At 43.6% G+C, this 15,116-nt stretch overlaps 1 protein-coding gene across 2 annotated transcripts in view; it reads left to right on the plus strand.

Annotated features, from left to right (window-relative positions):
• Positions 1 to 7,226, plus strand: part of SLC2A9 (solute carrier family 2 member 9) — a 93,019-nt gene extending 85,793 nt beyond the window's left edge. For both annotated transcript variants that reach the window (XM_053258571.1, XM_053258572.1), the window contains one exon: positions 2,521 to 7,226. In XM_053258571.1, coding sequence (XP_053114546.1) covers positions 2,521 to 2,778 — 258 coding nt within the window. In that variant the 3' untranslated portion in view covers positions 2,779 to 7,226. The remainder of the gene's footprint in view (positions 1 to 2,520) is intronic.
• The last annotated feature ends 7,890 nt before the right edge of the window (positions 7,227 to 15,116 follow it).

Consider the following 15,116-nt stretch of genomic DNA (forward strand, 5'->3'; position numbering starts at 1 on the left):
GGAAAGGTCTCTTGATATTCTATCTTCTATATGGGGTCCTTTCATGGCTTACTGAAATAAATATGTTTTGAATGTGTACAAATTAAGTAAATCACTCTCATTAGGTTGTATGATAACACTAGGTTTGCACATGCTCAGTTGGGGAAGAGAAATGATCGCTAGTGCCAATAGAAGAATCATGGCCATGGAGGAGACAGAGACAATTATACCTGGTTGGTGGGGAGTAGCCAAGCAACTTCTTGGCCAGGCAGTTAGAACCTTCCAGTATCCCTGCCAGCAGTTAGCAGCTCTCCTGGTAGCATGAGCACTCATCTGCAACATTCAATTCCCCATCATCTATACCTCCTTCCCTACACCATTGCTTGACCTCCAAAATCCTCTCATATGCCAAATATTATATCTCCCATCTTTTTAAAAGATGCATTGCATTAGAAGGATAAATAAATAAAATTATACACAGCCTGATTATAAATTGTGTTACATGTTGCAGAGGCCATTTTGAATATGGGAATACAGGAAGCCCTCTGTATCGCGGCGGTTACCTTCGGGCCCAGTACCGTGAATGGTGAATCCGTGATATTGGAGTGCTTAACCTTACCCCCCCCACACACACACACGCCCCAAATGGGATTAGGTTCTGCACTCGGGCAGTGCAAGTGGCTGGGACATTTGCACCACCTCTTAAAGCCTCCCCACATGCCAGCTGGGAAGCAGGGAGAGTGGCCCTTTAAGCCTGAAAGAGGCCCTGCAAGTGGCTGGGACAGTCACTTATGATGTCACAGGCATCATTCACAGACAGTAATTATGGCGAGGGGGTAGACCCACGAAACTACTCCCCGTAATAACGAAATTGCTATACAAACGGGTGGCCCACAAATAACTGGCACTGTGGAAATGAATCAAGGGCCACCTGTATTTGTGCCAATACAAGCCCCTGCTAACTGAGCAAAAGAGGCACCTTTTTAAAGTATTTATTCTCTGTATTTAGCAGGGGGAGAGCAACTGGCCCTATCCATCCCCAGTACAGCACCTCTCCAGTGGCTATTGCTGGTGTCTATCTTATGCTTCTTCTTTTTTAGATTGTGAGCCCTTTGGGGACAGGGAGCCATTTAATTTAATTTAATTTAATTTATATCTATGTGAACCGCTTTGGGAACTTTTTGTTGAAAAGCAGTATATAAATATTTGTCGTATTTGTATTCATTTTTATGTGCATCTTATTTCAGATCTGAACTTCCTTTCCATCCCAAATCATCAATTGATTTCCAGGGGCAGGGAGGAGCGACAGGAGGAGGGGAGAACACGCCATGTCAGGGAGGGAGAGAGCCAAGTCAGGGGCCCCAGTGGGGTGTGTGCTTGCTGCCAGTGGCCTATGGGCCACACAGTGAAGAACGCTGTCTTAGCAATGGCTAGTTGTAAAATATAAAGCCACAAAAGGGCAAACGTGTTCAAAATCCCACCTAGTTTGGCCCTAAAACTAGAACTCTAAGGCTGCAGCCCTGTACGTACATACTTTGACGAAAACCGCCTTGTGCTCAGTGGAACTTGACCTCTGACTAAACATGCATAGGATTGTGCTGTCAATCTCTTGTGGACTCTAGCCAATTTATCTTGGGGCCACTTTACATATTACTCTTATAGTGTATATAAGATGTTTTAGTGAGAAGTGTAAAGTATGAGTGTATCAAACAGGTCAAAAGGAGCCACGATTAGCTGCAGAGCCCAGTGTGCCCTTGTGTAATGTGAGAAATGGCCCTTCGGCTGCTCCTGTTTTGTAGAAACCCAAGATTTGCTCAATCACTTCCTGCATGATTTAATTATACATGTTTTAACAGAACATGGCTTGTGCCAGTGGCTGGCAATTAACACAGCTAGATAAAAATAGCTCTTTTTCATAAACTTAAAGTCTACTCTTGGGTAATCTTGCATAGATTTTATTCCTCATGACACAAGCAGCTATGAAATTGTAACAGTAATGTAAGTGACTTTCGACAGTACTCAGTTTCTAAACTGGGAAAGTGTTTGGGGCTTAAACATCTCATTATTTCATACCGCCTTCTCTAGAAACCCTAATCCCAGAGCTGTGCCTGCTCATTGTTTAGAAAAAAATACTCTGCACATGTGCAGCTCAAAGGCATTCTTATTGATACTAAACTGGTTCTCACAATCAGAGAGAGCCCGGTGGAAGGATATTTGCACAGTGTGTGCACTCCCAATCATAAGAACCCAGAATTGTTTGTCAGTGTCAGGTTGGCATCACACCAACACAACATGTAGTGGAGATCCTCCTCCCTAGATCAAATCTTAGATAACTGATCTCCAGTACTGATCTCTAGAAAGAATATTCCAGATTCTTACTATCAGAAATCAGCAGCATGCACACTGTGTGAATATTCTGATTCCCTTTCTACCAGGCTCAACATGAACATGGGAACCAGTGCACTATATTCTTAGACAAAATCTTGACTCTTGCTTCTATTGTATTTTTAATGCTGGGGTTTCTCTCTCTTATGTTTTTAGCATGGCTTACAGACATATTGCTTCCTGGTGTTTGCTGTCATCTGTGTTGCTGGAGCCACATTCCTTTTTTTTGTCCTGCCTGAAACAAAAAACAAGACTCTTGCTGAAATCAACCAGGCATTTGCCAAGAAGAAGAAGGTGCCTTTAGAAGTACGTGAAATGGACCAGTTTGAAGCTGAGAGAAAATCAAGTGGTGAACAAGAACCCAACTTCTCTTCTACACTGGACAATGGAGAAGTCAAAACCAAAATAGTCTAAAACCCAATGTTTGGGGTTTTTTTCTAAGAATATTTTTGCATCATATGCATTGATACCATAATCACTCCTCTGCCCAGACATTTCTTTTTTATCTTGGTGAGTTTGTAAGGAAAATTGTTTTAACTGGGGTTGATCTGTGATATGAAAAGTGGGAGGGTATAATATAAAATTAGCAGAGGCTCACCTGAATGTATGAAAGTTCAAAACTGATCATTGTTTACCAAGCAGACAGAGAAGAAACAATACTGGCCAGCAAGTATTTCAAACTGGATGCAGTAAGGACTTCCCATCGTTTATTAGATAGAAGGAGGCTCTACATACAATCAACGTGTGGAGCCTAACCAGGCTTCCCGCTCCCTGTGCACACAAGCAGACAGCCGTCCCTGGGCGGCTGGATAGGCTGCCCACACAACTACCGGCTCCGTGACGGAGCCAGTAGGGGTGGTGGGGACTGGGGGGGCAGCTCGGCCCCTGGAAGTCCCAGGATGTTCCATGCAAGTGCGCGGGGCATTCTGGGAAGACTTCCAAGGCCGGGCAGCTTGTTGTTGCCACTCGGCCAGGAGTCTACTCATGAGTTGCCATGGCATCTCACGATCTTGGAAATGGGGTCGCTCCACTAACCTCGTCTAAGAGGAGTGGTACTTTGGGAGGTTTGTTGCCAGGAGCCATGTGGCTCCCGTTGCAGCACACGACCTCACAAAAGTGGGCTGGGCTCCCTTAGCCTACTTAGGGGAGGTCGTGTGAATAGCCTTGAGGTCATGCTGTTGATGCTATTTTTTGACATAACCACCTATCTTCTGAGGCAAGAAGCCCTTTAGTCCATGAGCCAGGCCCACAGATTTTGGCCATGGGTACAATCTCAGGGGATGAATGCTCATATTGATTTTTTTGCAACATCCTACTCGCGAAGAGATGGGAAACAAATGATAGCATTGCTGCACTTACAGCTTTCTGTGAGTTATCACCCTTCCTTTATTATTATTATTATTATTATTATTATTATTATTATTATTATTATTTTATTTTGCATTTATATCCCGCTCTTCCTCCAAGTTGCCCAGAGCGGTGTACTACATACTTAAGTTTCTCCTCACAACAACCCTGTGAAGTAGGTTAGGCTGAGAGAGAAGTGACTGGCCCAGAGTCACCCAGCAAGTATCATGGCTAAATGGGGATTTGAACTCAGGTCTCCCCCGGTCCTAGTCCAGCACTCTAACCACTACACCATGCTGGCTCCTTTATTCCAACTTCCCAAGCAAATAAGGTAAAATTGCAGTCATTTTTGCACAGAGGAGAAAGTCAGGGCCAGGGTTAGGTTTAGCAAATTGTTGTACTCTGTCCATGGAATGATATACTTGGAGGACATTCCTGCCAATGCTCATTTACATTCCTCTGGCATCATCAATACATTTTTATTGTAGCTTTTGAGTTTTTAGAAGCTTTCAAAACAGTCAAAGCTTTCAGAACGGCCCAACAGTCAGGACAAGAAAAGCACAACACCACACTGAAAGCTGCAATGCTATCACCTATTTTTCATCTTTAGGAGTGTAGAAGACCTTGTCGAACATCACAATGTACATTTGTCCCCCCTGGTGGTACCAACCACCCCAGCTGGCTTATGTACTAGAGTGTTTCCTAGTTCTCCCAAGATACTTGTAAACTTGAAGTAGCAAAACTGATTGTAGCCGTGCTCTCAGAGAACTGGCTGGGGAAGAAGGCAATAAGCGATTTGCTGCCAGGCCTTGACTGTCTAGTTTGTCTTCTCCCTAAGGCCCACAGAGAAGTGGCAGGGGACAGCATGGTCTTTGGACATGCCTGTCCAGTGGATGGATCTGTCCTATGAAAATAGCTCCCATAGACATTGTCCTTGACTTGCAAAACTATTACTGAAGTGTGCTTTCAATATTAAGTGTCTTATCCTATTTTCATATTGCATCATCTGGTCCATAACTGCTTATCCCATTTGCCTTTTAGCAGTTTTCAGGAGAGAACTATTAGGCATTTAATTGATCATGACACACTACATACATATTATGGATCTTTTAGACTCACACTGAGTCCTCATATTAAGCCTCAGATCATACCCTTTTTTTCCCCTGCTCAGTCCATGTAGTTTCATACGTTTGTAAATTTTATTTGTGTGATTTTATGTAAGATATGGGTCCTGCTGTGTTTTAAATGGGTGTGTTTTTATTTAAGTCAAATTTATGCAACTTTTTAGTATTTTGGAAATGTTGTCATGGAATGTCAGCCACTTTTTCAATAACTGAGTTTCAATTGTATGTATTTTGAAAATCTGAGCAACATCATGCACTTAAATTCAGGCTGAGCCAATCCAGTTTCAGTAATGTAAATAGTTTATGGTTTGGGGTACATCTGATTTGGACTTCTCAGAGACATTCTCAGTTCTGTGCATTTACACCTATGGAATCATCACCTATGCAGAGCCTCATGCAGAACATGCTAGAGGTCAGCCTGTGTGAGCAGTGGCTCTGTGGATCATGCCCACATGTCCAACTAGGCATGATCTGCCCCTCCTGCCTCAGTTCTTTCACCCCTGTAGCAGTAACTTCAGGAATAACTCTCTCTTGGTTTTTGCAATTATTATTATTGTTAAACTTATTTGGGAGCCAATGATTGTTGGAACTGCAACTAAGTCATTTTCTTGTATTCCATCCTTCTGTTACTTGTAATTATTCGTGTTTAATTCACTGAGATTATTAAGTTATTTGGGCTTGGTATTGCTCGAGCCTTGAGAGTTAAAATGACTTATTCCCAACAGAATTTAGGCCTTAATCAGCAGTGTATGAACTCTACACCTTAAAAGTAAGAATAGTCATGCATTCTGGAAGATCACAGCCCTGTAGAATACAATGTGTATTGTTTATTTTGAATAACAATGTTTAACCTAACACCATCAAATTTAGGATCAAATTTGGACCAAACAATGCTAGTCCTACCCTGCATACCCAAACCTATTGGTCAGCACCAGATTTATTTATTTTTCCAGCAGCAGACATGTCAATTTCTACATTCCATAATCCACCCTCCATCACTTTTCCCAAGGACTGGGAGTAAAATAAGAATAGAAGATAATGGATCACTTTGGCTCCATTGTTCATTGTGGTGATTCCTCCCTTGTTCAGTCACCCTTGGGTAACTGCCCAGTCTTGCTGGATGTTAACACTGGCTGTGCCTTTAGCACTTGTTAAAAGACCTTCAACTTTATTATGCAGATTCCTTTACGTCCTGTGACACTCTTTTGGTGGTGGTGCTAATAGTCCGGAAGCCCATTCTTTCCCCTAGTCTAGGTTACTGAATATTCTGTTTCTCCCTCAGTCAGGCGGCCATACAGTGTCTCAGCTGGTACTACCATGTACACGCTCTAGAAACCACATTCTCTCACAACTTATTGCCCTAGGTGGACTAAGCAGGTGCCAGGCAACAAGCCAGCTAGTTAAACCAAAGAGAACAAAATAACTTTTCCACTATCCCTGCCTGTAAATTGATAACTCTGTATCTCTTGGTAACAGTAGGCTCCTAAAAATTTAGCTATTAATCCTTGATAATAAGTGTATAATAAACTAAAGGCATCCTGGCCTAAATTTCATTTTTGCTAAACTCCTGAAATAAAATCATCCATTTATAACTTAAGGCACAAATATTTACAATTGCATCCTGAATGAATCCATTTTAACCTTACCATTGTCCCCTTTTTCTTGTTCAATGTGCAAAATTTCCCTTAGAAAGGAAATTGAAGTAAATTTGAAGGGAATAGCTTTCCCCTAGCTAAGAGCTCCTCCATGTTTCCTGTTTGAGAAAGGGCCTTGATACAGAGATATATTGAAAAGGACTGTGTGAAGCAACACTGTTCATTATCTTGTACCAAGGCAGTCCCTTGTTCATTTGGGGACTGCCTTGGTACAAGATAGTGTTCTCTCGCTATGCTCAGAGAGAATAGAAATGGAACCAGCCAGGAGGATGGTGGCAAAGCGGGAAGAGAAGCCAAAGCTGCCAAATCACTTCAGAAGCTTTGATTTTGACCAAACGTATGATGTTCCTGTTCAGATCCAAATCAAATCTTTGGTCAAACTGGACTGAATACCTTTCAGATCTAATCCACCACCAAAGCATCACACAACCCTAGTACTGAGCCTTCTCTTGCTGTACACATCTGCATTCTTGCAGGAAGATGTGTATCTGGCCAAACTGCCAGGGAATTCTGGGGTGCAGACTTCGTGGCCCCATCTCTTAACTACCTCAGGTTTAAATGCATCAACGTCATAATTCCCTTGAATACTAAACGTGGACGATCCTTTGTCAATTTGGAAGTGAAACCTTTACTATGAAATTAAAATAAAAGGAAACCAAATGACCAAAGACTTGTGTTCAATACCTTCCAGGGCTTACTGAATGCTGAGGGCAGTTGAGCCACAGAATGTTGAATGTATCTGTTGTAGGGGGGAGGGTGGATGCGGGTGGGGGGCAATGAGATTGTCCTAACAACATGTCCACTTGAGTGGACAGCGGAAGATGCCTGCCATGAAATTAAAACAAAAAACTACTAATTCTCCCCATGCTATATGCAGAGGTGCTCTTACCCCTGGATTTCCGGGCTAAAGTCCAGGGTCTCCACACTCCCCGGGGGTGGGGGACCTAAATCCTTTTCAGTCTGTCCTGTGTGGTGTGGTCATGTTGAAAATGTGTGGGGCAGGGCCTCCAAAAGCCTTTAGGCCCAGGCTCCAAAATTACCTAGGTGTACCTCTGGCTATATGGGTTGCTTTCAGAAGTAGGAAAAGGAAGCCTTTTCTCATTTCTACCTTTCAGAAGACATTCTTTACATTCCACTATATGGCAATAAAGTGTCACAGCTAGTAACCAACTCCCAGCCTGAGCCCCTCAGTACTATTTACCACAGTGGGGAAAGTTTCAAACGGCTGGGGGTGGGGGGAAAGAAGTCTCATTTATCGTCTTCCTGAAACCAACCCCCTCTGAACAGCACTATAAGGCTCCTATTCCAGGCTGAAGAAACCCTGAGCAGGAGTTTTCCTGTTAGGTGCTGAGGATGCACAACATTTTGTTGCTGGCATCCACTTGTTTCCTCTAATGTAAACAATTGAGTGAGACAAACCAGCAGAGCTGAGAGAATGGCAGGTGTAGACAGTAGTTATCTGGTTTGTAAAAGGGATAAACTTCATGATTAATACATGTTAGAGCAGGAGTGGCAACCCCGAGGCTTCCCAGCTATTGTTTGACTACAGGTAGGGATGATGGGAGTTGTAGTTCAACATCAGCTAGAAAACCTCATGTTGGCCTCAGTGCATTTCATCCAGTGGCCCTATGGTGTTGGGAGACTTCAACTTTACTCTTTCCATGCCATTTCATTTTCAGTAAGAAGGTAACAATAGACCTCCAAGAATACTGCATATATATTTTTGTTAAGTGTGGTTAATGATATACAATGGAACCAATTAATGTAGTTTCACAAAAATCAGAACATAGATTAGGATACTGCAGGTCTAGGTTCTGATTTTAACTATCTGTTCAGTGGCTTTCTCAGGTTACTTATGAAGCAACTAAAATTTTAGCACTCTCAAATCCAAGCGTGTAAATATTTGTATTTGACAAAATATGAATGTAATCCAGAACTGAATAAAGTACAGATGTTAATTTTCACTAATTTTTTTCTTCTTCAATACCATTAAGTTATTCTGTACTGATAGGCATAAACTTTCTAAAATTCAGGCTTTAGTATTGAAATTGTTCTCCCCATTCCTGTATGCATGTATTGAGAGACATTATGCATTAATTCCTTTTTAAAAAGAGAGAGAGCCTTTCTCCTTCATGCCACCACAGTGCCAGAAGAACTACTGCTGTGCCAGCACACTTCAATGTGACCAGAAATTTTTCCAAGGCTCATCCAGACCTCCCACAGGACAACCTAGCAGCACATCTCTCCCCTACTCCTGGTATTCAGGTTTCTCTCAGAGGAGGGAGAGTTAGGCCTCACACAGGTTTGTGAAGAAAGCTGGCTGCTGGATTGTCTTGGTGAAGTAAAGAAAGCCTTTACATCAGGCCTGCTCAACTTTGGCCCTACTGCAGATGTTGGCCTACAACTCCCATAATCCCTGGCTATTGGCCACTGTGGCTGGGGATTATGGGAGTTGTAGTCCAAAAACAGCTGGGGGGCCTAAGCTGAGCAGCCCTGCTTTACATGAAGAAAATTGCCCAACCATGATGGAGGGCACTGGCACAGCTGTGGCTCAGCAGTGCAGCAGACCCATGGAAGAAAAGGGTGGATTTTTCTCGGTTCCTCTGAGGAGCTGCTCTACAAACAGCTTTCGACACGTGCATGTGTGTGTAAGGGGAGCAAAACCTTAGCCTAAATCACTTGCTTTCTCCATAGCTGTATGGTTCGATCAGGGACATTGGCTTACATGAAGTGCCATGCCGTGCTGGCATAAGGACTTGCCAAAACTGTAGCACTAAGAAAAGGATAATCGCATTACGTTGCACAAGCAGTCAGTTGCACAACTTAAACAGCATCTACACAGTTGCACAGCACTACTGCCATTGGAAACAATGGCAGTAGTCTGTGCAATTGCACAGATTCTGTTTAAGTAGTTGTGCAACACCATTGGGCTGCCTTTCCTATCAAGCAGCAGCCCCCTTAAGTCAGTGTTCTTTTGCTCATTATGTCAGCCACTATTTGGACAGTAAGCCAACTGTCTCATAGAGAACAAATGTTTATCCCTTATGATTGTGATGATTTATTTATTCCACTTATCTCCTGCCTTTCTTCCACCATGGTACTCAAGGCAGCATATGAGGTTCCCAGGCAGTCATCTCCCCAAACACTGCCCAAACCTACACCTGCTTAGCTTCAGCAAGGGTGGATGCATATGGGACCTTATATGCATAAGGTGTGGGCAGTGTTGGAGACATGCTTCAAAGTGTGTAGTTTATTTCTTATGGAATTTCAGGAGCCAGGGGAGTGACTGAATAAGATCTTTGGTGGCGAAGGATGGAGGTGTCTTCAGTCCCCTATCTCGCTCCTGGCCATTTCCAATGACTAGCAAAATTACATCTACGGATATTTATATGCTGCTTTTCAATAGCAAAAAAGGAGTTCTTAAAGTAGTTTACATAGAAAAGGAAATGGGATTATTCCCTATCCTGAAAGGGCTGACAATCTAAAAAGAAACACAAGGTAGACACCAGCAACAGCCTCTGGAAAAACACTGTGCTGCAGCTGGATAGGAACACTTACTCTCCATCTGCTAAATATAAGACTTACCACTTTAAAAGGTACCAGGACCAGTTGTGTGCAATAGTAAAAACTGCAGAAACTGTGCTAAATAAGAGCAGTGATTGACACATCAGACACAAAGGTAAATGTCATCTAGTTGTAACTTACTGAAATTTCTCACCATCAAAAATAAGTTGGAAGAAAATATTCATCACACCAAATTTGCTCAACCAGCTTTAGAGGAGCACTGATCTTGTGGTAGCAAGCTTGACTTGTCCCCTTAGCTAAGCAGGATCTGCCCTGGTTGCAGGGGCGTAGCTACTATTGGGCAACTGGGTTCAAAGAACGTGGGCCACCGCTTTTCAGGGGCCATGCCTCACAGCCCCAACACCCCCACACACATCTGGTGTCAGATGTGGGGGGACTGGTTTAGCTCCCAAGCGAGGCCACGCAGCCCCATTCAGGAGTTAAATGGCCATTGCTGCGTTCGCAGCACGGCCAAGAGCGGATATTCCCTGCCTTAAAGGCAGGGAGAGCTGCTTCTGGGTGCGCTGCAAACAGAGCGCTAGCCCCAAACTAGCTTCCAAACGGGGCCATGCGTCCCCATTTGGGAGTTACAGTAGATGGCCAGCACTGCTTTCATGCAGCCAGCACTGGCCTGAATCTAACTCCCAAATAGGACCGCATAGCCCCGTTTGGGAGCCAGACCACGCCCTCCGTGTCTAACATCAGACGCGGGGACGTGGCCAACCCCAGCATCTGACGTAGGGGTCAGGGCTGCGGTGGCAGCTAGACATGGGCCGCCGCTGGTCTGGCTCCGCTACTACCTGGTTGCATGTGAATGGGAGACTAGAATTGTGAACACTGTAAGAGATTCCCCTCAGGGGATGGAATATAGCCACTCTGGGAGGAGCGGAAGACTGCAAGTTCCCTCCCTGGCTTCTCCAAGATAGGGCTGAGAGAGATTTCTGCCTGCAACCTTGGAGAAGCCGCTGCCAGTCTGTGAAGACAATACTAAGCTAGATAGACCAATGGTCTGACTCAGTATATGGCAGCTTCCTATGTTCCTAAGATAACACATCACTTTGGTGTATATCACTCAGGGCCAAATGACGCCTTATTCTCACTATGCAGAGAAAATAAAACTTACATGGAAATGGATTATTAGCTCTTTCTACATTCTACAGCCAACGCACATGATATTCTGCCAATTATGTCTCATTCATGCCGCAAATCACAAGATCCAGCTGTAAGAAGTTAGTCCTGTCTTTGTGCTATGCTGTAGGAAGAACACATCTAAATATGGCTTAACAGGAGTATCCAAGTGGCTGATAAATGAAGTCTACGCCAGATTATTCATGCCATGAGCACATGAGGCCACTGCTGTACTCATGGCTAGACTATGTTCACAAATGGTTACACACAAGGCCTATTGCAATCTCTTGGGTGTGGCTATTCACACTAACACTAGTGTTGTCTCCATATGAATGCAGCCCAGAGATCACCTCTTATGCTCCTTCAGATACACACACAGATGGAACGCTGTAGCAATAGCATGATCCCTATCATTTCAGACAGGTTTGTACAAGAGAACTGCCCACTGGATTGTGCTCTCTGTGTGTGGTGTGTATATTTATTTATGTATTCGGTTTTTATACCACCCTTTCAAAACAGCTCAGGGTGGTTTAAAACAGTATATATGAGAGCTGGGTATCCATATCAGGTACCAAAAGATCTGTGGCCAGCCTGATCTCTGACCCCAAACAGTCCTAGCAAATTGTAATCAAAAGTAAGAGCTGGTAAAAAATATTGACCACAGTGTCATTCGGAAGGGGAAGAAAATGATACTGAGAGTCCACCCTCTACTTTTGAGCTGGTTTGGATGATGAATGATGCCTGATCAACCCACCAAACCACATGGGGAGTTACCACATAATTAATCACAAAGGGAGGCAACTACACATTGCCCCTTTGTGTGTGATTAAATACATCTTCAGAGTGGTATTTAAATCTCACCATGAGGCATGGTTCAGATATCCCCCATGCAATTATACAGTGGGAGCATGGCACATCAAGGCAGCAGGGCAGGTCTGCATATGCACCCCATCACACATCTGAGCAGGCCAGTTAGGCAGTATTGTCCAAATCGGCCCTGTGGGGTTTGCAGGCAATGCCTTTCTTAGCCAGAGCAAAAGGGCTCCATATGCTTGAGAAGCCCTTCCTGCCTGGTGGTGCTGACTTCACTAGACAGCCTGGCGTAGCATCTTGTGCAACAAAGCAAGGAATCTGGTCATGTCCTGTCCCATCTACTATCCCTGTCCAAAGAATAGAATAGCCCAAGACTGCAGAGACTCGTCATCCTCAGCTTAAACCACATATGGGTAAAATGATATTTCATGTCAGTGTAAATCAAAGAAAAACAGCAACATGATGCAACAATGGGGGAAAGCTGGATTTTCTAAAAGATAGATATAAAATAGTCTGTCATGACTGATAGATATACCGAAAGGTAACACCATTTCCAAGAAAAACATTGTTTGTAAAAGATCAGTGACTGTAACAGATACAGAACCTTTAAATGTCACTTAACCAACTAAAATTCTTTCACATGTCATGATAGGAATGAGAGATTAGGTGTTTCTAATGATTCAGAAATAATGGTATGTTGTAGGGCGTATAAATGGAAACAAAATATCAAATGCAAGTCAAATGGTTTTTTAACTGACATTTGTCTCAGAAGAATGTAGAATGGTTGGTTAATAAAATTGATGCATATAATTACATATAGAGGGAGAGAGAGAAATGAAAAAACTTTTCGAGAAAAATTGATCTTCTTTGCAGAACAAAAGGAATGAACTGAATTTGCCTCACATTACTTTATTGAAAACTCTACAGAGAATTAATGGAAGATCTGATAGCATTTCAATTCTTTTCCTACATAGTCCAAAAGAAATTCTATTATATATAATGCAGCCAACTGCAACTTTTATGTCACATTGATTTCAATGGGAAAGATTTCAGCATGTGATTTAAAAATGCTTAACTTTGGCCACATCTTGCCCATAATCTTAATCAATAGGTCTTTTAAAATCAAGACTAATTCAAACAGTGCACACCAGTGTTAGTCCACACCTGAAAATGTATTCACAAAGATATATTTACTCCCCCCTGCTAACTTGGCAAAGAGGCACCTTTTAATGTGGTGATTCTCTTAGTAGGGGGAGAGTAACTGGCCCTCTCCACCCCCAGCACAGTGCCTCCAGTGACTGTTGCTGGTGTCTATCTCATGTTTCTTTTGGAATTGTGAGCCCTTTGGGGCCAGGGAGCCCTCTTACTTATTTATTCATTATTTCTCTATGTAAACTGCCCTGAGCAATTTTTGGAAGGGCGGTATAGAAATCAAATTAATCATCATCATCATCATCATCATCAATCATATATATATAAAAATTCTCCTGGGTGTGCCTTGGAATGTGCATCCCAGCGCCCAGCTAATTGGCTGGGCAGCAGAGGCGCCTGATTGGCTGAGGCGCACCCAGGAGGATTGGTTGCTGTGACGGTGGCAGCCGGCTGCAGAGGGCAGAGGTGGCGGCAGCAGGCCCAGCCCAGCTGCGGAGGCAAGGCCCAGGAGGAGGGAAAGAAGGGGGGGCAGAAGTGGCGGTGGGGAGGAGAGGCGGCTGGGCCTGGCACGGGCCAGCCCGTGGTTAGGAAGCGAAGACTGGGGCAGAAGGTGGGGGGGAGAGGTAACCGCCGGCCCCAAAGAGCACACAGATGCTCTGTGCGGGGTCGGCTAGTAATAATAATAATATTTGTTTGGGGGGGGGAATCAGTTAAGACTTTTGCACATGAGCTAATCCTGCCTCTGGAACTGTCAAGACACATCTCAGTGGACAAGCATGAAGAATATCAACTTGGATAATAAGGCTTGCAGATATGCTACTTTGAAATTGCAGACTTAAAAGCACAAATTGAGTGGGAAGCTCTGTTGTGCAAAGTGCTCCACTGAAATGAATGCAAGCTGTACACGAATACCACTATGCTCTGCACTGCTCCTATTAATTCCAATTAGGATTGTACAGAAGAACTCTCCCCTCATTTGTGCCTTTAGAGCTCCTGACGAAGCTTTTAAAATGTCATATACATATGAATGAGATGTTGGTCAGTTTCATTATTCAAAACACATCATTTTCGCCCCCTTCATTCAAGCTCAACCAAGGGTGAAGTTTCCTCTGTTTTGTTTTAAAACAGAAAACTCCAAAATCAAATGGATGTTTTAGTAAGTGCACCTCGGGGCCAAATGATGCCTTATGGGCAGCTGGGCTTATATCTTCTCCGAACCACCACCACTCCACAAATGACAGCAGCCTCTGAGTTTCAGTGGAGGAAGGAGGGAGGGACCTCCTTTCCATTCAGGCCATGTTTCTGCTGTTCCTCCACCATTGTTTTTTGTCCCACAAGGGAGAAAATATGGCTATCCATGAGGCAAAAAACAGCTGAGGGAAAACAGCCGGAACAGAAAAGGTAAGAAGCCCCTTCTCTGCAGTCCACAAGCTTGGATGCTGCTTTCTGTTCAGAAAAGGAAAGGTTGGGGAAGAGATAAACATAGTTGTGGATAAGGCATAGTTTAGCCCTTAAGCAGGACATAAATGGCATCTATTACTTCATCTTCTCTGTCAGAATAGTGTGTGGTTTCCATAATTCATGAGGAGCAACAGCTATCTGCATATCCGCTACAGTGAAAAGCACATTGGTGGCAACTGTAAGGTGCTATAGAATAGGAATGCATGCCTTACCCATCAGGAACATTAATCAGCATGATAGGACATGGGGTAAGGGTGTGAAGCAGCCAAGCCAATTCCTGTTGTTCTGGGGCTATTTAGATGGTGCCTGAACCATTGATATGCCACTTTACTCAGCACAACTTGTACTGCTCTGTTATAAGGCTGGGTCTTTGTACTTTACTCTCACTAACTAACTTTCTCCACTAAACCCACCTGATCCAATGTTCCTGGAGTGCCATGGGATGGAGACATGGGGCAGTAGTAACCTTGCTGCTTTCATAAGGTGCATTCAGTCTCCACACATGTGA

This window comes from Hemicordylus capensis, chromosome 5 (genome assembly GCF_027244095.1).
Source record: "Hemicordylus capensis ecotype Gifberg chromosome 5, rHemCap1.1.pri, whole genome shotgun sequence".
Taxonomy (NCBI): Eukaryota; Metazoa; Chordata; class Lepidosauria; order Squamata; family Cordylidae; genus Hemicordylus; species Hemicordylus capensis.